Here is a 25,474-nt window from a genome sequence, read left to right on the forward strand (position 1 = left end):
AATTTTAAAAATCCAAATACACTGGTTCCCCTTCATCTACTCTGCTTGTTACAACCTCAAAAAAACTCTAATAAATTTGTCAAACATGGTTTGCCTTTCACAAAACCATGTTGACTGTGCTTGATTATATTATGATTTTCTACATTTCCTGCTACTACTTCCCTTTTTTTGTCTGCACTGGAGTGCTGCTTTGGGCTGCATTAGAGTGCTTCAGTTGAAGTTTGGTGAGAGAGGGGCTTTAATGGATCAATTTCTATCTAAAGCCTAATCCTTTTTTAATTTAACTAACTAAAAGCTGTTATTTGGGTTGGGAGAAAGTGAGATTTAGTCCAGCTTTAAAACAGGGGTTATTATAGGCTCTGCTTGCAACTGCTGCTAATAAATTAGATAACTGACTTAAACAGGTTTTCAGAAGCTACATTCAGAGAGCATAAACGCAGGCCAAATACAGTGCTGCTTTTGTCTCCACTGGAGTGCTGCTCTGGGCTACATTAGAGTGTTTCAGTTGGAGTTTGGTGAAGAGGGGGGGTTCCCTGAAGAGGGAAGGTGATGCTTTCATTTTCTACCTTTCCTCAATGAGAAGAGCGGCGGCCTTGGTAAGTAGGACCTGGTAAGTGTTTCTTCTGTCCTTGATATGCTCTAATCTAAAGGAAGTAACTTAAGGGTAAGTCATGGCAGGGCAGCTCGGCCAAGTGGAATGTTCCTCCTGTGCGATGTGGGAAGTCAGGGACACTTCCAGTGTCCAGGGCGACCATGTGTATAGGAAGTGTCTCCAGCTGTAACTACTTGAAATCTGTGTTTCGGAGCTGGACCTGCACTTGGAGTCACTGTGGAGCACCTGCAAGGATGAGATCTTCGAGGATAGCATGTACAGTGAGGTCACACCGTAGATAAAGAGTGAGCAGGCAGAAAGGGAATGGGTAACCACGAGGCAGAGTAAAAGTACTCGGCAGGAGTCCCCTAGTCCATCTCCCTCTCTAACAGATTTTCCATTTTGGGTACTGCTGAAGGAGATGGTTTCTCAGGGGAATGCAGCAAGAGCCAAGTCCATGGCACCACGAGTGGCTCAGCTACACAGAGTGGGAGAAAAAAAAAGAATGGGAGAGGAATAGTGATAGGGGATTCTATCATAAGGGGAACAGATAAATGTTTCTGCAGCTGCAGACATGACATCAGGATATGACATGTTGCCTCCCTGCTGCCAGGGTCAAGAATGTCACTGAGTAGCAGCAGGACATTCTGAAGAGGGAGGGTGAACAGCCAGAGGTCGTAATCCATATTGGTACCAATGACATAGGTAAAAAGGGGGATGAGGTCCTGAAAGCAGAATTTAGGGAGCTAGGAAATAAATTAAAAAGCAGGAGCTCAAAAGTAGTAATCTCAGGATTACTCCCAGTGCCACATGCTAGCGAGATCAGGAATAGGAGACTAGACTGGATGAATGGTGGCTGGAGAGATGGTGTAGGAGGGAGGGGTTTAGATTCCTGAGGCAGACTCTGGGGAAGATGGGACCTGCACAAGCAGGACCGGGACCAATATCCTCGCAGGGGTATTTGCTAGTACCGTGAGAGAGGGTTTAAACTAGATTGGCAGGGGGATGGGAACCTGAGCAGGGAGACACAAGAGAGGGAAACAAAGATAGAAATGAAAGGCAGAAAAGTAGAAAGCAAAAGTGGAAGGCAGAGGAAACAGGGACTAGCAGCAAATAGGGCCATAGCACAAAAAAATGTGTAAAAATGTTAATAAGACAAGTCTAAAGGCACTGTATCTGAATGCATGGAGCATTCGCAATAAGGTAGATGAATTAACAGTGCAAATAGATGTAAAAGGGTATGGTATAATTGCGATTACGGAGACATGGCTGCAGGGTGAGCAAGGCTGGGAACTGAATATCCAAGGGTACTCGATATTTAGGAAGGACAGGCAAAAAGGAGAAGGAGGTGCAATGGCATTGTTAGTTAAGGATGAAATCAGTGTGATAGTGAGAGAGGTACTGGCTCAGAAAATCTAGTTTTAGAGTCAGTCTAGGTGGAGCTAAGAAGCAACAAGGGGCAGAAAACATTAGTGAGAGTTGTCTATAGGCCTCCAAACAGTAGTGCTAAGGTAGTGGACGGCATTAAACAGGAAATTAGAGATGCATGCAACAAGGGTGCTACAGTGATCATGGGTGACTTTACTTTACATTTAGACTGGGCAAACCAAATTAGCAATAATACTTGTCGAATGATTTCCTGGAGTGTGTACGAGATGGTTTTTTTTGACCAGTATGTCGAGGAACTGACTAGGGAACAGGCTATCCTAGATTTGGTATTGTGCAATGAGAAGGGGTTAATTAATAATCTTGCTGTGCGGGGTCCTTTAGGGAATAGCAACCATAATGTAACAGAATCCTTCATTAGGATGGAAAGTGAAGTTGTCCGATCTGAAAATAGGGTGGTAAATCTTAACAAAGGAAACTACGAAGGTATGAGGCGTGAGTTGGCTAAGATAGATTGGGGAACTTCATTAAAAGACATGACGGTGGATAGACAATGACTAATATTTAAGGATTGGATGCATGCATTGCAACAGTTATACATACAACCATGGCTAACAAAAGAAATTAAGGATAATATTAGATCCAAAGAGGAGTCATATAAAGTTGCTAGAAAAAGTAGCAAACCTGAGGATTGGGAGAAGTTTAGAATTCAGAGTTTAGAGGACCAAGAGATTGATTAAGAGGGGAAAAATAGAGTATGAGGGTAAACTTGCAAGGAACATAAAAGTGGACTGCAAAATCTTATATAAGTATGTAAAAAGAAGAATAGTGAATTTAAATGTCGGTCCCTTACAGACTGAAATGGGAGAATTTATAATAGAAAACAAGGAGATGGCAGAGCAATTAAACAACTACTTGAGTTCTGTCTTGACGGAAGAAGACATAAATAACCTCCCAGACATACTAGGGAACCAAGGGTCTAGTGAGGAGGAGGAATTAAAGGAAATTAGTATTACTAAAACAACAGTGCTGGGGAAATTAATGGGACTGAAAGCTGATAAATCCCCGGGGCCTGATAATCTACATTCCAGGGTATTAAAGGAGGTGGCCATGGAAACAGTGGATGCGTTGGTTGTCATCTTCCAAAATTCTGCAGATTCTGGAACAGTCCCAGCAGCTTGGAGGGTGGCAAATGTAACCTCACTATTTAAAAAAGGAGGGAGGGAGAAAACAGAGAATTACAGACCGGTTGGCCTAACATCAATAGCAGGGAAAATGCTATGGTCTATTATAAAGGATGTGATAACAGAGCACTTAGAAAATATCAATGGGGCTAGACAAAGTCAACATGGATTTATTAAAGGGAAATTACGTTTGACAAACCTACTGGAGTTCGTTGAGGACATAACTAGCAGAATAGATAAGGAAGGACCAGTGGATGTGGTGTATTTGGATTTTCAGAAAGCTTTTGATAAAATCCCACTTAAGAGGCTAGTGTGTAAAATTAAAGCACATGGGATTGGGGGTAATATACTGGCATGGATTGAGAATTGGTTAGCAGACAGAAAACAGAGTAGGAGTAAATGGATATTTTTCAGAGTGGCAGGTGGTGACTAGTGGGGTACCACAGGGATCAGTGCTTGGGCCCCAGCTATTCACAATATATATCAATGATTTGGATGAGGGAACCAAACGTAATATTTCGAAGTTTGCTGATGACACGAAACTTGGTAAGAATGTGAACGATAAGAAGGGTGTTAAGAGGCTTCAAGGCGATTTAGGCAGGTTGAGTGAGTGGGCAAATACATGGCAAATGCATTATAATATAGACGAATGTGAAGTTATCCACTTTGGTAGGAAAAATAGAATGGCAGGGTGTTATTTAAGTAGTGATATATTGGGAAATGTTGATGTACAAAGAGACCTGGATATCATTGTACACCAAGCATGTAGGTACATCAAGCAGTTAAGAAGGCAAATGGTAAGTTGGCCTTCATTGCGAGGGGACGAGTACAGGAGCAAGGATGTCTTGCTGCAGCTGTATAGGGCCTTGGTGAGACCACACCTGGAGGATTGTGCATAATTCTGGTCTCCTTACCTAAGAAAGAATGCACTTGCCATAGAGGGAGTGCAGTGAAGGTTCACTAGACTGATTCTTGGGATGGCAGGATTGTCGTTATGAGGAGCGATTGGGCCGACTAGGCCTATATTCATGGAGTTTAGAAGAATGAGAGGAGATCTCATTGAAACGTATAAAATTCTGCAAGAATGGACAGACTGGATGCAGGGATGATGGTTCCTCTGGCTGGGGGGTTCTAGAACAAGGGGTCACAATCTCAGGATACAGGGTAGACCATTTAGGACTGAGATGAGGAGAAACGTCCTCACTCAAGAGGGTGGTGAACCTGTGGAATTCTCTACCACAGGAGGCTGTGGAGGCCAAGTCACGGAATATATTTAAGAAGGAAATCGATAGATTTCTGGACTTGAAAGGCATCAAGGGGTATGGGGAGAGCACTGGGGTACAGTGTTGAGATAGAGGATCAGCCATGATCATGTTGAATGGCAGAGCAGGCTCAAAGAGCCAAATGACCTACTCCTGATTCTATTTTCTATATTAATAATGCATTCAGCATTTTCCAAATGACAGCTGTTAGGCTAACTGGCCAGTAGTTTTCTGCTGTCCATCTCCCTCCTTTCTTGAATGAAGATATCACACTTGCAGTTTTCCAATCCACTGGAACTTTTCCATAACCTAGGAAATTTTGGGAGGTTAGAACCAATGCATCCCCTTCTCTGCAGCCTCTTTAAGACCCTAGGATGTAGATCATCAGGTACAGCCTTTTGTCCCATTGGTATTCCCATCACTTTTTCTCTAGTGATCGTTATTAGGCTAAAATGTATTGCAAATGTTACTTTATATGTTTCAGATTCTTGTCCTTGTCTCTTAATTTGACTGCCCTCCTGAGAACCCTTTCTTGTTCTGACCTGCTCCCTGCAGCTCCCATATCCTGCTTCTGCTGGCATTTTGTGCCGAATGGCATTCCATTCTTGGTCACCTAGCCTTTTTTTGTGCTGTTTCACTTTCTTCCATGTTTTCCCTCTCCACAGGCACGTAAGAACAGTTTCCAGCCAAAAAAAACAAACTGTGCATGTACGCAGGGCCGTTTACTGGCCTGAAGGTGTATACATGCACCAACTGCACGTGTGGCCATTCTCTGGTCGGTACATGAGCAGAAAACTCAAAAGAAACATGAACTGTACATGTGCAGCCATTCTACAGCCAGCACATGCGCAGATGACTAGAGGCCTACTGGGGACTGTAGTCTCTGATCCTGATCTCTGACTCCCGAGGTGAGGGGAGAGCGACTGCCCTTGACATCAAGGCCGCATTTGACTGAGTGCGGCATCAAGGAGCCCTGACAAAACTGCAGTTGATGGGAATCAGTGGGAAAACTCTCCACTGGTTAGAGTCATACCTAGCACAAAGGAAGATGGTTGTGGTTGTTGGAGGTCAGTTATCTCAGTTCCAGGGCATCACTGCAGGAGTTCCTCAGGGGAGTGTCTTCAGCCCAATCACCTTTAGCTGCTTCATCAGTGACCTTCCTTCCATAAGGTCAGAATCGGTGATGCTTGCTGATGATTGCACAATGTTCCACACCATTTACACTCTATGTCCAAATGTAGCAGGACCTGGACAATATCCAGGCTTGGGCTGACAAGTGGCAAGTAAAATTTGTGCCACACAAGTGTCAGGCAATGACCATTTTCAACAAGAGAGTATCTAACCATCGCCCTTGATATTCAATGGCATTACCATCTCCGAATCCCCCACTATCAACATCCTGGGGGTTACCTTTGACCAGAAACTGAACTGGACCAGCCATATAAATACTGTGGCTACAAGAGCAGGTCAGAGTGTAGGAATTCTGCGGCAAGTAACTTGCATCCTGACTCCCCAAAGCCTGTCCAAAACGACAAGGCACAAGTTAGGAGTGTGATGGAATACTCTCCACTCGCCTGGATGAGTGCAGCTCCAACAACACTCAAAAAGCTTGACACCATCCAGGTCAAAGCAGCCCACTTGATTGGCACCCCTTCCACAAGCATTCACTCTCTCCACCGCCAACGCACAGTAGCAGTAGTGTGTACCATCTACAAGATGCACTGCAGAAATTCACCAAGGTTCCTTCGGCAGCACCTTCCAAGCCCACGACCACTACCATCTAGGACAAGGGCAGCAGATACATGAGAACATCACCACCTGGAAGTTCCCCTCCAAGCCATTCACCATCCTGACTTGGGAATGTATAATTGTTACTTCACTGTCGCTGGGTCAAAATCCTGGAACTCCCTTCCTAACAGCACTGTGGGTGTACTTACACCACATGGACTGCAGCGGTTCAAGAAGGCAGCTCACCACCACCTTCTCAAGGGCAATAAGGGATGGGCAATAAATGCTGGTCTAGCCTGCGACACCCACATCCTGTAAACGAATAATAATTTAAAAATTAAACCTCAGGCAAGTGTTTTTCTTTGGGGTTCATCACAGCTGGAAATACTCAGCAGGTCTGGCAGCATCTTTGGAGAGAGAACAGTCCAATATGCTTCTTCGGAACTGTACTGAGGGAGTGCTGCACTGTCAGAGGTGCCTTCCAGATGAAAACTTATACCAAGGACCCGTCTACCCTCTCAAGTGGATGTAAAGATCCAAAGCTACAACCTGAGTAACATCTATTTCTCAACCAACATCACTGGCCATTCAGCAACTTGCAATTATGTAGCACTTTGAACATAGTACATCGTCCCAAGGCTCTTCACATGGGTGTCCAATCTAATTACTGTCTGTGGAAGCTTGCTCTTAAATGAATGCAAGCCAGATGGTGAAGTACGAAAACTGACACTGATCTTTTCCTTGTTAGTCGGTTTATTTAGAGGATGCAGCGCTACAGATCTCTGCCTCCAAACTACTATCCCAGTAACTGACTCTCTTTATACTCTTATGTTACAGTGCCCCTTTACGGGCCTGTTAAATTATTAGTTAATGTGTTTATTTTACTGAGGCCTTAAAGAGTATAAAGACAGCTTTAAAGGAAACCTATCTAATTAGTGTTCCTGGGGCTGACAATGCACTCCAGCTCCTGCAGCGCCCACCAGTCATAGAAGGCCTCAACCATACAGTGGACACCGCTCCCTCCAGGGATACTCAGGTGTGAACGTAGCCGTGGAAGAGAGACAGATAGTTGGGTCTAATGGCCCCCTCAATGGACCACTGCCTGGACCTGTAATGGCCACTCTGGCTAGGCCCAGAAGCAGCCCATGAGGACGTCCTCTAATCTGCCTGCCCCCCTCCACACTGGGTGGCCGAGGATCAGGAGGGTGGGGCTGAAGTGCAACCAAAATTTGAGGAGCAGCCCCTTCAAGTTATCAAAAAGGGGCTGCAACCTCAGTCTACATACACATAGAACACGGGTTCCTCAAGATCGCAGAAATTAAAGGTGGCCTGGGGGTCCGTGAAGCATCTTACCCCACCAATGTATGGGACTGCTGCATGCAACTCCCTCCATATCCCCAATTGTAACGGAGAGGGCTCCCGCTGGGAGCCCCACCACCTCTGGATGGCAGGGTGAATGCAGGCGTGTCCAGACAGTTGGCAAGGGCAAGGAAATGAAGGGTTTGCAGCAGCATGCAGCCCATACAGGAAACCCCAGGTGTGGAAAGGAAAGGCACAGAGAGGGTTTCTGCAGGATGGCTCGAACTGTGGGGTTGAGGGAGGTTTCGGGACAGAGGGCCAACGTGAAATTCCATCCAAACGGGTCAGTTCAGACTGGAGTCCACCACACACCTGAGCGCCTCGAGTGCAGTTGGGCTGAGCTGACTCTCTTTCTTTTGAGAACCAGTAAAATAAGCTAATTAACAAATTAATTAATTTGCTAACTGACAGCCCCTTAAAGGGGGCACCGTAACAAAAGACAACTTGAAAGGAAATTTAACAAAATCAAATGTTGTTTTAGGGGCTGATGATGCACTCCAGCAGTGCCCACCAGTCATGGGAGACCTCAAATATACCAGTGGACACCGCGTGCTCCCTCTCCAGGGACACCTGGGCGTGAACATGACCGTGGAAGAGAGGCAGTCAGGCTGGATGACCCCCCACAACCGCCCACTGCCTGGACCTATTGATGGCCACCTTGGCCAGGTTCAGGAGCAGGCTTACAAGGAGGTCCTCCGATCCGCCCACCCCATCTTCCGCACAGGTGGCCAAAGATCAGGAAAGCAGGGCTAAAGTGCAACCAGGCGGCCTGGGAGTCCATGAACCATCTAAACTGACAGTTGCACGGGACTGCTGCATGCAACATGCTCCATGCCAAACCCCCGAGGTAAAGGGGAGGACTCCCATGCACAGAGCTCTCTACTGGGGGTCCCTGCCACCTCTGGACATCAGAACAGAGCGGCATGGTTTGTCCAGACGTTTAATGAGGGAGAGGAAGTGAAGGGTGTGCCGCAGCAGTCCATACAGGAAAACCCTTTGTGCAGAACGGAAAGACATGGAGGTTCACACCGTGGAGCTGAGGGAGGTTTTGGGGCATGGGGCCAATGTGAAGTTCCGTCCGAACAGGGGTCAGTTCAGACAGGAGTCTACCATGTGCCTTAGCTACCTCGACACCTCCAGCTGAATCACCACCTGTGTATCTTTAACAACATAATCAACCAGCCATTAACACTTGCTGTGTGAAAATTGGCTGTCATGGTCCCTGTTTTACAATAGTAACTTAGCATTGCCCTAAGGATATGAAAGCCAATATATAAACGCAAGTCCTTTAAATACTATTTAAACATTGTTGCTGCCTTTTATCTTACATTATGTTCACAGTACTGGAGAGACTGTGTAACAATGTGGAATCCCCCATGAAGAGGGGCAACACTCAGTGCTAGGTCTTTTTTTAATGACAATCAGTAGCTCAAAGCTGTCCAAGGGAAGGCTGAGAAAACAATGCCTTTCAACTGTGCTAATCCGGGCTACTGTATTTCAAAGAGTAGAATCATGCCTCAGCAGGTAGTCCGCAAATCCTCCAATAGGCATTGTCAACATTCATTTAATTTTCAAAGCACCACTGTGTGCAGTTTCTCATTGCTTAATTCAAACTGAAAAGGGCCCATGAGGACTGCTAAGGATAACTAGACATATCTCACCAGACTCTGGGGCACAGCCATACTGTGCAACTGTTTACATCTGGAAGTAGACTTCAGATGCACAGGGCCTCTTGGCTTCGAAAGAATGTTTGAGCACAATGGGACTCGAGCGTTAAAAATGGAAACAGCACATAGAATGGGGTCATTAAAAACAGGAAAGCTCAGAATGCAATTGCAGTACCAATAACCCGAATTTATATAGTATCTTTAACATCGTAAAATGTTCCAATGTACTTTAAAAGGAACATAATCATCCAAAATTTGACGGCTACATGGAAGAGGTATTAGGACAGATGACCGGCTGACAAAGAGGTCGTTTTTAAGGGCCATCATAAAAGGAGGAGTGAGAGGCGTCTAGCTCTGCCCTCAACTCAGCTCATTGTCTGCTGAAACCCTCATTCCTATCTTTGTTACCCCTAGATTTGAATATTTCATCAAATTCCTGTGCAGTCTCCCTTGTTCTATCCTCCATAAACATGAAGTCATTGAAAACTCAGTCCCCCATCTCCGAACTTATACCAAGTTATATTCACCTATCACCCTGTTCTTGCTGACCTACACTGGCCCAGAGTTAAGCAATACCTCAATTTTAAATCCCACAATGGAATCATCCCCCCCTATCTCCAGCCCAACAATATCCAAGATATCTGCGCTCCTCCAATTCTGACCTCTTGCACAACTCAGATTTTGATTGCTCCAACATTGATGCCTTCAGCTGCCAAAGCCTTAAGTTCTGCAATTCCCTCCCTAAGCCAAGCTGTTGGTCAAAAGCAAAGTACTGCTCGAAATCTGAAATAAAATCAGAAAACGTGGAAATACTCAGCAGGTCGGGCAGCATCTGCGGGGAGAGAAATCAAGTTAACATTTCAGATGAATGACCTTCCATTAGAACAGAGCTTTTGGTCATCTGCCTGAGGATGTGGCTCGGTGTCAAATTTTGTCTGATAATGCTCCTGTGAAGGACCTTGGAATGTTTTATTATGTTAAAGGTGCTACATAGACACAGGCTGTTGTTGTTGAAAGGTTTAAGAAGTATAACCCAGAGTTTACAGCCTAGCCAGCTATTGGTGGAGCAATGCTATTGAGGGGTGGACACTAGGCCAGGACGGAAGGGGTGCAAAGATTTCAGGGCAGGGGCTGTGGGACTGCGACTGCAGAGAGAAGGAGGGCAAGTCCATGGAGAATAAGGATGAAGATTTAAAATCAAGGAATGCATTCTATCAATACAATCACGAGAACATCTTCATAATCACCCTGGAATGGGCTAAGTCTAATTTAATGTTATACTCCTTTGTTCTGGACCCTCACAACCAAAGGCAATAGTTTTTATCTTGCCTATTAAATCCTTTAATCATCTTAAACTCAATTATTGTATGACTAAACCAAATCCTTGGAGATGTGATTCAAAGTCATAGGTTTTACACAGAACCTCTCAGTAAAATGCAGCAAGGACAGTGAAAAGCAACGTCAAGAAACTAGAGCTAGAGAGCATCTCCTAACAAGGTTCATCCCACATGGTGATGCTAATTGACAGAAGCCCAGGAATGGCAATAGGTGTCATTACTTACCATCAGAATCAATGCTATTCAGTGCAGTGGGTGGAATGATGGACACTTTGCACTGGCCTAGAGGACATTTTCGGGGATACAGTTCCTTGCAAGCAGTGTGTACCTGGCAGAGTGAGAGAGCGAGAGTCCATGAGTTACAAGAATTGACAAGCACGCGCTGAGTAATTTTTTCATCTGGCAGTACACAGCCTGGAGAATATTTCAGAAATGCATTAATAAAATAAAATATCATAAGCTTTAAAAGGCTTGGACAGGAGGTTTTAATAGGTTGAAACATTGATAAAAAAAGATTAATGCTACTGTATGCCACTACAATGGAAAAGACAATAATTATGAATTTACATTAAATTATAATATTGCAGGTAAACACCATAAACCCAAAGTAAACCGTAATGAGGTGCATTTCTTTATTAAGGTCCAAGATGTCAGTGCTGGGGAATTAAATTCTTCCACTGGCTACGGGTGAGGTCCCAGAGGACTGGAGAATGGCCAATGTTGTTCCATTGTTTAAGAAGGGTAGCAGGGATAATCCAGGAAATTACAGGCCGGTGAGCCTAACGTCAGCGGTAGGGAAATTATTGGAGAAGATTCTTCGTGACAGGATTTACTACCATTTGGAGGCAAATGGGCGTATTAGTGAGAGGCAGCATGGTATTGTGAAGGGGAGGCCGTGTCTCACTAACTTGATCAAGTTTTTCGAGGAAGTGACAAAGATGATCGACGATGGAAGGGCAGTAGATGTTATCTACATGGATTTCAGTAAGGCCTTTGACAAGGTCCCTCATGGCAGACTGGCACAGAAGGTAAAGTCGCACAGGATCAGAAGTGAGCTGGCAAGATGAATTCAGAATTGGCTTGGTCATAGAAGACAAAGAGTAGCAGTGGAAGGGTGCTTTTCTGAATGCAGAGCTGTGACTAGTGGTGTTCCGCAGGGATCAGTGCTAGGACCTTTGCTGTTTGTAGTATACATAAATGATTTGGAGGAAAATGTAACTGGGCTAATTAGTAAGTTTGCAGACGACACTAAGGTTGAAGGAGCTGCAGATAGTGAAGCGGATTGTCAAAGGATACAACGGGATATAGATCGGTTGGAGGCTTGGGCGGAGAAATGGCAGATGGAGTTTAATATGGACAAATGCGAGGTAATGCATTTTGGAAGGTCTAATACAGGTAGGAATTATACAGTAAATGGCAGAACCCTTAAGTGCATCGATGGGCAGAGGGATCTGGGTGTACAGGTCCACAGGTCACTGAAAGTGGCAACGCAGGTGGATAAGGTATCCAGGAAGGCATATGGCATGCTTGCCTTCATCAGCAGGGGTATTGAGTATAAGAGCTGGGAAGTCATGCTGCAGCTGTATAGAACCTTGGTTAGGCCACACTTGGAATATTGCGTGCAATTCTGGTCGCCACATTACCAGAAGGATATGGAGGCGTTGGAGAAAGTGCAGAGGAGGTTTACCAGGATGCTGCCTGGTCTGGAGGTTATTAGCTATGAGGAGAGGTTGGAGAAACTCGGATTATTCTCACTAGAGCGATGGAGATTGAGGGGCGACTTGTGAGAAGTTTACAAAATTATGAGTGGCATGGACAGAGTAGATAGTCAAAAGCTTTTTCCCAGGGTGGAAGAGTCAATTACTAGGGGACATAGATTTAAGGTGAGAGGAGGAAACTTTAGAGGAGATGTGCGGGGCAAGTTTTTTACGCAGAGGTAGTGAGTGTCTGGAATTTGCTGCCAGAGGTGGTGGTGGAAGCAGGTATGATAGTGGTGTTTAAGAGGCAGCTTGACAAATACATGAATAGGATGGGAATCGAGGGATATGGACCCCAGAAGTGCAAAATGTTTTAGTTTGACAGGCAATATGATCGGCGCAGGTTTGGAGGGTCGAAGGTCCTGTTCCTGTGCTGTACTTTTCTTTGTTCTTTGTTCACTGTCAGATACCGTCCTGACTTTGATCCATATCAGTGTTTCTTCACCGTCACTGGGTCAGAATCCTGGAACTCCCTCCCTAACAGCACTGTGGGTGTACTGTGACTGTGGTAGTTCAAGAAGGCAGCTCACCACCACCTGCTCCCCTTAGCCTTCCACTCTCCCCAAAAACCGATTTGGGCTTGTCACCCTCTCCTGGAGCTCACTAACCGATTGATTGCCCTTTTCTATCCTGCCACCAATGCCTAAATTTTCTACCTTTTCGAGTGACCAGAACTGAACCTGAACCAGGACATGCTGATAGGGTGAGATAAAGAGGGCTGGAAGGACGTTCACGAGCAGCATAAGCACCAGCGCAGACCTGCTGGGTTGAAAGACCTCGTGAATGTCCTGTAACTTCTACATAATTCTATGCAATATGTTTAACAGAACAAAATCGAAGAATGTACTTTTGAATGCTCTCCTTTCACTCTGACTCTTGCCTGCCACATTTGCAGCAGCATAAAGAAGTCAAACTGCTTACCATGGCTTTACACCAGAGACATCTCCAATCCTGCAGGCGGAGAACACTCCCACACGTCTTGTCACACACAGCACATTTGGCACTCACGGGCAGGTTACCTTCGAGCCATTGATGAGGCATGGCAATCTACACACATGAAACAAAGCATTAACTCACTGAAGCCAAAAGCAGAAGATATTTTTAGCAAAAACCTTTCAACCCTTCTTGCCTTCATTAGATTCAGGTCTCTGTCGACAAGGTTCCATTTTTTCTGCTCTCTCCCACGACCGGTCCCAACCCCACTTACCCGAGAGCTGCAATGACACTAGCAATGGGCTGACCTTATGCCATCCTTCACTAGTGGATTCTCATCACATCACTGGCTGCAAGAGACAGCTGAATTTCCGGGCCACAATTTTTGTATAAATGGTCACTTCCGCCACATGACTGACCACATCTCAACAACTGAAGCTCTTATTGCATTAATGGGTTGATTCAAAGGGTCCAGCTGGTGCATTATGCAGGAAGTGTAAGTCAGACAATTTTCACCAGTATAGTAGCTCCATTTTTTGCCTCCCACTTGTGTTGAGCAAGTGATTGAAGGGGCACCAAATTCATGATAAAGTGCTCAACAATCTTCATTAATTTGTTCACAAGCTTATAACTGACACTGAAAAGTATCACTGTGTGATCTGCTACTCATAAATGTGATTAACTGACACATGTTATTTGCAGCCAGTGCTATCTATTTTTGCTCAATGGTTCCGAGATACACTCAAATCCAGTTGGGAGAGGCCCAAATACAACCCACTGTGCCACCCACCACCAGGCAGCAATTCGGTTTCTTGCCTGCCAAAAACAGAATTCTTGGAAGCAATGTTTTTGGTGTTTTATAGGTAAGTGGTGGAGGTGCACTCAATTCTGAAATGGATTTCCCTGATTCGGTGCTGTGTGCATGAGTTGATCAAGGTTCTTCAAAAACCTGAAGCTTGTTAGAAAATCAATATCTAATCACTTGAGTGAGTCAAGGGAATTTACAGTACCACTTTATTCAAACAAAAGACTCAATAAAGACACATTAAATAAATTACACACTTAAAACATATTTGAGCAGTTACTTGGCCTGGCTCCACTGCTTGATGGCAATATGGGTATAATCAATGACCCCTTACACCCTTGGGAAACCAGCCATGGCCGCAAAGCCTCTGGCTCTTTTCAGTTGACTAGTGTTGTCTTAGTGAAGGAAGTAAATTAATTACTGGGTGAAACATGGTGTCTGTGAAAACCTTTATGCAGTGATGTGCTGAAGGCAGGGCAATCCCACTCGGGCCCTTATAGGCAGCCTGAAATGACCAAGGTGAAGAAGTTCAGCATCACCGTGACTTTTAATGCCACAGGAATTGCGTAGCCACCCATGCAATTGGACGCTTTCTCAGGGACAAGCATATCACATAGGGACATGAAAGTGGCTCACCAAAGGCAAAGTCACTGATGCTCCATCATTTACAAATATATGTCATAGACACCCTAAAAACGTGACTGACAGGGTATGGCTGCTGCAGCCTGCCCTCCGCAGCCCTTCACTCCACAGCAGCTTGAGCTCCTTCCTCCACATCCTGAGCTCCTACCTCTGGTCAGCTGGTCTCCTCCTGCTCCCTCTGCTCCTCACTGGAGGAGGTATCTCCCAAAGCATATACTATGTCCATCGGGACACGTTTCTCAGTATCAATGGTGCAGCAAGGAGAGATTACAGTTATCAACAAGTTTGTAGACACTCCACTGAGGGGTAGCCCTGATTACATTCAGGGGTTCATGCACAGCAATATCCGAATTAAGTGCATGTCAGCAGCCTCTCCTGTTAAAGTCAGGCACAGACCTCCAGCCTTTATACCCCCCTTTCAGGAAACCCTGAAAAAAAAGTGTTTCCCATCAGGTGTGATTTACGTGCACACAACATATTATCATTTTGGAAACGTACTGTTGCAGTCAATTGGAATGATAGAAAGCTAAAACGGGCACTGATTAGATCATTCAAATGGTGGGCGGGCTGCCAATTTTGGAGCTCACCCACCCACCGTATTAATGAGCACCAGTGTAAAGATGTAGGTTCACACTTAACTCATCACGCCAGAAATTGCACTTCAGCAGGATTACAGTAGTCCCACTTTCGGCATATAAAGTTCACTCGGTATTTCTGCTTCTGTCTCTGACACTTCCAATATGCAACACAGCCTTGCAATATGTACCCCCATGTTATTTCCATTCAATAGAGACATTTCTGGCAAAGCAGAATTGCTTCTCTGCAATTCAAGAAGAATGTGCTTTGATTGTGTAACACCATTAAAAGGGATGTTTAAAGAAATGCAAATCTCCCAGCTCCAGTTCCATATACTTTATCTCTCTGCATATTTGACCTCTACAATTTCAGAGACATCTAAATCTAAATCTACACTGTGACACAATCTCATGATGCTGGGCTGAGGTAAGGTAGAGTTGTGGCTCTTCCCACTTCTGGGGAAAGGGAAGGTGGGTATTCAAGGCAAAACGCAGAAGTCTCTGTAAGGGGAAGGAGAAAGGGATAGGTAGATGGCACATACAGAAGTTACAGGTTGGACTTCACTCTTCATGCAGGAAAATAGTTCGAATCACATTTACCTGACCCATATCCTTCATTCAGCTGTCTAATCTAATTGTAAATGTTGACATATTTTCTGTCTTCCGTTGGGAGACATGATTCACAGCTTCCCGGGAGTCGTTGTGAACCACGGGAGTCTCTAGTTCCCCCCCCCACTCCCCCCCCCGAAAAACAACATTTCCCCTCTTACATTCATACAAAACTGTCGATCAACCACAGCTAACCATTGGATCAATGACAAAAAATTATTATTGACTTCACACCTCAATCTGGTATGAATAAAATATACAGGCACTGAAAAACCTCAGAGAAACTGACTTATTACAAGGCAGTAAAGATGTCAAACAAGGCTTGTATTCCTCTCTGCAAGTTTTCTAGACATTACCTGCTAAGCAAGTGGATTACTTATTCTTGGAGCTCAGCCAAGCATTTTAATGAAGCCATCTGGCAACTGTATCCACAAAAATAGTTAGAACAGATGGCCATGTTTTTCAAGCTTGTTGAGGGGAGTGCTAGTTTTGTTTGATTGACATCTTCACTGCCTTCTAATAAGTTATTATTTTGTTGACGTGGTTTTCAATAGCCATGCATTTACACAAGATTAAGTAGTGTGAAATGGATAATAGCTGTTTGTCATCAATCCTTTGAATGGCTGAATTGATTGGAACTTTTTGAAGCTGTAAAATGAAGTTTTTTTGCCCCCACAGTAGATTATCAAAGCCTCTTTGCTTTTTGTTTCAGTTTCAAGAGCATTTCAAAGGCTGGCCAGACTTGCCAATAGCTCATTAGCTCTGTAGAAAGTGGGATGGAGGGGGCAGGGGAGCATGGGCGGGGGGGCACGGAGGGAACATGGGGTAGCATGCAGGGATGAGGACTTGAGGATCTGGCATTCATGATTCCAACTGGGCCATGTTAAACAGAAGTAGGCCTTCTAGCCTGCTAGCTTCGCTGTCTGCCTCCGTTGCCACCTCAAGCCTGTCACCAGGTGGTGGGCCTGACGTCATCCTACACCTGCCCAGTGAATGAAGCCTCCTTAATGGAGATGGGTTTGCAGAGTCAGGAGCTTTTCTGATTCTCAACACCCATATTCTTGACAAAAATCCAGCCCATAGTCACGATAACCCAGTCACCTGGAACAAGAGAAATACCCTTACAGCACCCAGAATTCAGAGCCCTTTCATCCAAGTAGTTCCTTCCCAAGTTATAGAAATTAAACCTCTCCACTCATTCCAACAAGGGGGGAGATTGCCAAGGGATATAAAGGAAAAGAGAGCATCAAAAAACTGATTAATTGCTAGGTAACATAAAAGGGTTATAATCATTTTTAAAGTAACAGGATTGTTAAAGGAATGGCATGGTTGATTAGGGACCACGAATGAAATCTTGTGGAGGCAGAGGGCATGACTGAGTTACTGAATGAGTATATCAGGTATGTCTTTACATTAACTTTATCCTCTTCTTTGTGAAGTAGAGGAGGGTGGGAGCTAGAGATATTGTATTGGAGAAAAATATATATGGGAAGAAGGTGCTAAATAGTTTAGGATCACTCAAAGTTAACAAGTCGTCCAGTCCAGCTTGGCTGTATCTTTGTTGGTTGAGGGAAGCAACACAACCTCTAGCCACAATCTTTCAATCTTCTTGGATAAAGCAGTGGTGCCAGAGGGCAGGAGAATTGGAAAAGTTACACCCCTGTTTAAAAAGAGAGAAATAAACCTGGTAACTATAGGCCAAATATGTCTAACATTCATGTGGCAAAATTACTGGAGACCATTGTTAAGGACAAAACTAACTCTCACTTGGAGAAACATTAAGGATAAGGATCAATAAGAGGCAGTCAGCAGGGGTTTGTTAAAGGCAAGTTGTGTCTGACTAACCTGATTGAGTTCTTTCATGAAGTGACAGAGTGCTGATGAAGATAGTGTAGAAGGTATATGGACTTTCAAAAGATGTCTGATTAAGTAACTCAAACTTATTGTGAAAATAAAAGCAGACTATGTTAACATAATGGTAGTAACTTGGTTACAGAATTGGTTAAGGGATTAGAGGCAGAGAGAGGGAGTGAACAGATGTTTTCTGATTGGAGATAGGTTGGCAATAGGACCATAATATTACAGGGAATACAATTTCAAAGTTTGCAGTCGTTAAAAGACTTGGCTAAACATAGTGAGCATGATAGCAGAAGACTTCAGGAGGACAGAGTGTGGTGAAATACACAAACAATTTAATGCAGTTAAGCGTGAACTGATGCACTTTAGAGAGGCGGTATAATCTAAATTATATTTAGGGGGCGCATAATTCCCAGGACCTGACAGCTTACCTCCTAGGTTTCTAAAAGAGATAGCTGCGAAGATAGTGGATGTGCTGGTTACGATTTTCCAAAATTCCCTAGACTCTGGAACAATCCCAGTGGATTGTAAGTTAGCAAGTGTAACACTGTTATTTGAGAAAGGAAGGAGAGGGAAAACAGGGAACTACAGGCCAGTTAGGAAAATGTTGGAATCTATTGTTAAGGAAGTCTTAAAAGCACTTAGAAAATCATAATCTGATCAGACAAAGTGGACATGATTTCATGAAAGGGAAATCATGTTTGACAAATGTATTGAGTTTTTTGAGGATGTAACTAATAGGGTAGATAAAGGGGAACCAATGGATGTAGTATATTTGGATTTCTAAAAGGCATTTAATAAGATGCCACACAAAAGGTTAATATACAAGGTAAGAGCTCATGGAGTTGGGGCTGATATATTAGCACGGATAGAGGATTGGTTAATGGACAGGGAGCAGAATGTAGGGATAAACAGGGCTTTTTCAAGTTAGCAGGCAGTGAATAGTGGAGTGCCACAAGGATCAGTGCTGGGGCCTCTGTTATTCACAACCTACACTAATGAATTAGACAAAAAGACTAAGAGTATTGTATCAAGTTTGTTGACAATACAAAGCCAAATAGGAATTTAAGCAATGAGAAGAACACAAATAAACTGCAACGTGATAAAGGCAGTTTAAATGAATGGGCAACAGGGTGGCAAGTAGAATATGATGTGGGAAAGTGTGAAAGTAATTCACTTTGGATCAAGAACAGAAAAGCAGAATTTTTTTTAAAGGCATATGTTCAGAGCGAACATAAGAAATAGGGTCAGGAGTAGGCTATTCGGCCCCTCAAGTCTGTTTTGCTAATCAACAATAGCTTGGCTGATCTGATCGTGGCCTTGACTCTACTTTCCTGCCTGCGCCCAATAACCTTCAACTCCCTTGTAGAGCAAAACAAACGAGACAAAGTCCCACAAAATGCAACAAGATAATCTGCTTTTAAGTGATGTTGGTTGAGGGATAAATTTGGTCAGGACAGCTGGAAGAACTTCCCTGCTCTTCTTTCAACAGTTTCAAAGGATCTTATATGCTACTGAAGTGGTGAGCCAATCCATCCCTCCAGTTTCCTGGTGAATGAGTTAGATTCAAATAACTCTCCGTGATTGCTCATGATTATCTTTCTCATTTATTGTGTTGCCTGCTCAATTTATGCAATTTCCTCTGTTCTTTGACCTCATCTTCAGTTTTCCTACTTTCCTGCTATTGATTTTAGCTTCTCTTTCTAACATTAGAGTTCAGGGAATGCAAAACTTCCTGAGGCATAGCATGAATCGCACTAAAGCACTGAAGCTGGAAGTAGACGTCACCTGCACATGAGAAATAGCCCATTGTTGAAAATGAAGAGATGATCTGCTTTACAAATATGCCTGCTGTAGTCAGAATTGTCAACCTTTCATTAGAAATTCTTGGCCCAATAGATGGGGAGGCTAAGATTAAATTCAGTACTTCCAGCACATAGGTGCTGTCAAAGGCAACATGGGCTGGAGAATCAATGCTACAGTATTGTAAAGAAAGAAGGAAACTTACATTTCCATCACACCTTTCAATACCTCAGCATATCCCAAAGCACTTTACAGCCAATTTTGAAGCGTAGTCATGGTCAGAATGTAGGAAATGTGGCAGCCAATTTATGCACAGCAAGCTCCCATGAACAGTAGTGTGATGATAGCCACATAATTAGGTGTTGGTTGAAGAATAGATATTTGTCTTATCTTTCCGAACACTTCCCACAAGGGGAACTGAATTCATCCCCCAAGCCTTAACTTCTTATCCACAACCAAAAGTACCTTTGCACACAAGACAGTGAGAACAGAAGGGTTACTCATAGAGATGGTCATTCTTAAACTCTTCATACCTACCCCATCCTCATCCTCGATGATATCTTTTCCTATTGACGCCAAGGTTGTCCATTTGCAGTTATTGATTGCCCTCACAGCACACCTCTTATGGGCTTTGAACTTACAAACTGCAAAAGAGACAAAGTTACACATCTCAATGCTGAATATGTCATTGTAGAGCATTTCATCAACTCAACCATGAAAAAATATAAACCATGAGAGGGCTAATGTTAAGTAAAAGAAAAATATATATAAATTGAATATAAAATGTGATCATGGAACCACAGAATGGTTACAGCACAGAAGGCCATTCAGCCCATCATCTCTCTGCTGACTTTCCAAACGAGAAATTCTCCTCATGCCACTCTCCTGCTTTCTCTTCATAGCTGTGCACACATTCTTCCTATTCAAATAATAATCTAATTCTCTCTTGAATGCCTTGATTGACCATGTCTCCACCACACCCTCAGGCAGTGCATTCCAGATCCTAACCACTCACAGTGAAAAAGTTTCTCATGTTGTCATTACTTCTTTTGTCAATTACCTTAAATCTGTGTCCTCTGGCTCTCAATCCATCCAGTTTCTCCCTATCTACTCCGTCCAGGCCCCTCATGATTTTGAACACCTCTATCAAATCTCCTCTCAACCGTCTTTTCTTGAAGGTAAACAGTTCCAACTTCTCTAATGTATCTACATAACTGAAGTTCCTCATCTCTGGAACCATTCTTGAGTATCTTTGCAGCACCCTCTGTAAAGCCTTCACATATTTCCTAAAGTGTGGTGTTCAGAATTGGACACAATATTCCAGTTGAGACCAAACGAGTGTTCTATATACGTTTGGCATAACTCCCTTGCTCTTGTGCTCTATGCCCTTATTAATAAACCCTAGGATGCTGTTTGCTTTATCAACCACTCTCTCAACCTGACCTCCATCTTCAATAATTTATGCACATATACACCCAGGTTCCTCCACTACTGCACCCCCTTTGTTCTTCCTACCAAAATTAATCCAACACTGTATCAAATGCCTTTGGAAATCTATGTACGCCACATCAATAGCATTACCCTCATCAGCCCTCTGTTACCTCCTCAAAAAACTCCAGCAAGTTAGTAAAACATGATTTGCCCTTAACAAATCCATGCTGACTTTTCTTAATTAACTCAGTTTTGGCCAAGTGACTAATTAATTTTGTCTCAAATTATCAGTTTTAGAAGCTTCCCCACCACCGATGTTAAGCTGACTGGCATGTAGTTGCTGGGTCTATCTTTACAACCTTTTTTGAACAAGGATGTAACATTTGCAATTCTCCAGTCCTCTGGCACCTCCACTGAAACTAAGGAAGGCAACAACACAAGGAGCTCACCCCCATCTGGACGAAGAAATCTGTTTGGTTGGCAGCACATCCACAGCTTTAAAAACTCATTCCCTCCACCAGTGAAGAACTATGGCTGCAGTGTGTTCTGTCTACAGGAGTCACTGCAGCAAGTCACCAAGCCTTCTTCAACAGTAACTCCCAAACCTGCGACCTCTACCACCTAGAAGGATGAGGGCAGCAAAACCATGGGAGCATACGGACAATCAAATTAGGAGCAGGAGTAGACCATTCAGCCTCTCAAGTCTGCTCCAGCATTTGAGAAGATCATGGCTGACATGATTGTGGCCTCAAATCCACATTCTGCCTATATCCCTAAACATTTTGACGCCTTCGTTAGTCAAGAATCTACCGAACTCAACCTTAAAATTAATCAATGACCCTGCCTCCACCGCTCTCTAGGAAAGAGAATTCAACAGGCTCATGAACCTCAGAAAAAAAATTCTCCTCACCTCCATCTGAAATGGGAAACCCTTTATTTTTAAACTGTGTACTTTGGTTTTTGTCTCTCACCATCCAACTTGTCAAGTGCCCTCAGGATCTTAAAGAATCATAGAATGTTTACGGCACAGAAAGAGGCCAATCGGCCCATTGTGCCTGTGCCAGCTGATAAACAAGCCACCCAGCTTAATCCCACTTTCTGGCATTCGGTCCGTAGCCCTGCAAGTTACAGGACTTGAAGTGAGTATCCAGGCACTTTTCAAATGGGTTGAGGGTTTCTGCCTCTGCTACCCTTTCAGGCAGTGAGTTCCAGACCATCACAACACAACCCTCTGGGTGAAAAAAGTTTTCCTCATCTCCCCTCTAATCTTGCTATCACTTTGAATCTATGCCCCCTAGTCACTGACCTCTCTGCTAAAGGAAATAGGCCTTTCCCATCCACTCTATCCAGGCTCCTCACAATTTTGTATGTCTCAATCAAATCTCCCCTCAGCATCCTCTGTTCCAAGGAGAACAACTCCAGCCTATCCAATCTTTCCTCATAGCTACAATTTTCCAGTCCTGGCAACATCCTCATAAAATCTCCTCTGTACGCACTCTAATGCAATTGTATCTTTTCTGTAAGAGGTGACCAGAGCTGTACACAGTACTCAAGTTGTGGCCTAACTAATGTTTTATATAATTCCAGCATAACCTCCCTGGTCTTATATTCCATGCCTCAGCTAATCAAGAAAAGGATTCCATATGCCTCTTAACCACCTTATCAACCTGCCCTGTCCTGTCACCTTCATGGATATGTGGACGTTGACTCCAATGTCCCCGACTTCTTCTACACTTCTCAGTATTCTACTATTAACCATGTATTCCTTTTACCTCCTTTGACCTCTCCAAATGCATCACCTCACACTTCTTCAGGTTGAATTCCATTTGCCACTTTTCTGCCCACCTGACCAGTCCATTGATATCATCCTGTGGTCTACAGCTATCCTCCTCACTATCAACCGCACGGCCAATTTTGGTGCCATCTGCAAACTTATATGTTTCAAGAAGATCACCTCTCATTCTTATAAACTCCAATAGATACAGGCACAAACTGTCCAACCTTCCCTTATAAGGCAACCCCTTCATCCCAGCAATCAGTTGAGTGAACATTCTCTGAACTGCTTCTAACGCAATTATGTCCTTTCTTAAATAAGGAGGCCGAAACTGTGCTAAATATTTCAGATGTGGTATCACCAGTGCCCTGTACAACTATGGCAAAACTTCCCTACTTTTACATTACATTTGCCTTCCAAATCACAGAAACATAGGGAGAAAAATCAGCAGGAGGTCATTCAGCCCTTTGAGCCTGCTCCATCATTCAATATGATCGCGGCTGATCCTCATCTCAATGCCACTCTATACTCCCGCTCTCTCCCCATACCCCTTGATGCCTTTAGAGTCCAGAAATCTATCTATTTCCTTTTCAAATATATTCAGTGACTTTCTCTCCACAGCCTTCCGTGGTAGAAAATTTACAGGGTCACCACCCTCTGAGTGAAAAAGTTTCTCCCTATCTCAGTCCTAAATGGCCCACTCCAAATCACTTGCTGTACTTGCATACCAACATTGTGATTTATGTACCAGGACACCCAGATTCCTTGATACCTCAGAGCTCTGCAATCTCTCTCCATTTAATTAATTTGCTGCTTTTCTATTCTTCCTGCCAAAGTGGACAAATTCACATTTTCCCACATTATATTCCATCTGAGAAATGTTTGTCCACTGACTTAACCTATCTATATTCCTTTGCAGACTCCTTATGTCCTCTTCATAACTTACTGTCATACCCATCTTTGTATCATCAGCAAATTTAGCAACTCATTAAAGTCATTGATATAGATTGTAAATAGTTGAGGCCCCAGCACTGATCCCAGTTGCACTCCACTCATTACCTCGTTACATCTTGACAACTCGAAAATGACCCATTTATGCATGCTCTCCGTTTTCTGTTAGCTAACTAATCCTCTGTCCTGCTAATATGTTGCCCCCTACACCATGAGCTCTTATTTTCTGTAGTCCGCTTTGATGTGGCACCTTGTCAAATGCCTCCTGCAAATTCACATCCACCACGTCTACAGGTTCCCCTTTATCCATGTTGCCTGTTACTTCCTCAAAGAACTCTAATAAATTAGTCAAACACAATTTCTCTTCCATAAAACCTTGTTAAATCTCAATGCAATCATTTAGAGTCAAGTGCCCTGCTAGAACCTCCTTCATAATAGCCAACCACCTCCAAGACATAAAGCACCCTGACTTGGAAATATAATGAACCATTCCTTTGTTGTCATTGGGTCAAAATCCTGGAGCTCTCACCTAACAACACTGAACAACACTGTGGGAGCACCGAAGACTACAGTGGTTGAAGAAGGCAGCACACTATCACCTTCTTGAGGGCAAATAGATATGGCCAATAAATGCCAACTTTATCAGCAATGCCCACACTATGAGAATGAATAAAAATAAAATCCAAGGGTACAGGGGCATTGAATAAATCCAAGAGCAGATATAGGTGTAATATTGAGTTGGTGCTGCTCTATGGTGGTCTCTTCCTCAGCAGACATTTCAACTGTTGTATTTAAATGTAAACAGGGACAGTGAAAACGCATACAAATTAACTCGGTTCTGGTAATAGTAGAGATCAGCAGTCAATCCATCCCCACTAAGGGATGGATAGAACGCTCACCAAAAACAATGCTATGTTGGTTAGTGAGCTTTCTGACATTTGGAATATCGCTATCTCATGTGGGGTGGGTAAAGCAATGGAAAAAGTGCAGCCTAAATTCACTCGGATAAAATCAGACAGCACAGAAGGCAGCTATTCAGCCCACTGCATCTGTGCTGAAGAGTATGCAATTAGGTACACTCCCCTTCTCTTTCCCCATAACCCTGCAAACGTCTCATTTTCAAGTATACATGCAATTCCCTTTTGCAAGTAGTGACTACATTTGCCTCCTCACTCTTTCTGCTAGCACATTCTAAAAAGCAGCAATTCACTGTGCCAAGAAATTCCCGTGAGTTTCTTGCCAGTTCTCAATCTGCCTCTTCTGATTACTGAGCCTCCTGGCTGAAGAAACTGATTCTCCCTAAATAATCATTCAAAGCCCTTCATAATTTTGAACACCTCTGTTAAATGTTCTCTTAATCTCTGCTCTAAAGCTTCTCTAGTCTCCGCATAACTGAAGTCACTCACTCCTGGTACCATTCAAGTATATCCCCTCAAAGCTTTGACGTCCTTTCGGAAGGTGGTGCCCAGAACTAGATACACTACTCCAGCTGAGGCCTAACCAGTGACTTTTACAGGGCTACCTTAATTTTCAAGCCTTTTCACTCTATACCCTCAACTTATAAAACCCACTTCAAAGATGCTTTTAACAGCTTCATGAATTGCCCTGCCACTTTCAAAGATTTATGTATTTGGGCCTCCTCTCTCTGTTTCTCCAGCTTGTCCAATGTCTTTTCACATTTATTTTTTTATATCTGAAAGCAACTTACCTCAATACTTTGCAAGATGTCAATCCACCCACTAGGTGGAGCACTTGGCAATGTGGCAGTGCAGTTCTGACAGGAGGTCCAGATCATAAAAGTCAACCTGTGTGCTCTTTACAT

General features: G+C 43.7%; 1 protein-coding gene across 1 annotated transcript in view; it reads right to left on the bottom strand.

Moving 5' to 3' along the window:
* The window catches only part of dgkh (diacylglycerol kinase, eta), a 675,016-nt gene that overhangs the window by 213,231 nt on the left and 436,311 nt on the right, over positions 1-25,474 (bottom strand). The window contains 3 exon segments of the mRNA XM_078559610.1: positions 10,741-10,843; positions 13,194-13,319; positions 20,034-20,140. Coding sequence (XP_078415736.1) covers positions 10,741-10,843; positions 13,194-13,319; positions 20,034-20,140 — 336 coding nt within the window.

Source organism: Cetorhinus maximus, chromosome 16, assembly GCF_964194155.1.
Source record: "Cetorhinus maximus chromosome 16, sCetMax3.hap1.1, whole genome shotgun sequence".
Lineage (NCBI taxonomy): Eukaryota > Metazoa > Chordata > Chondrichthyes > Lamniformes > Cetorhinidae > Cetorhinus > Cetorhinus maximus.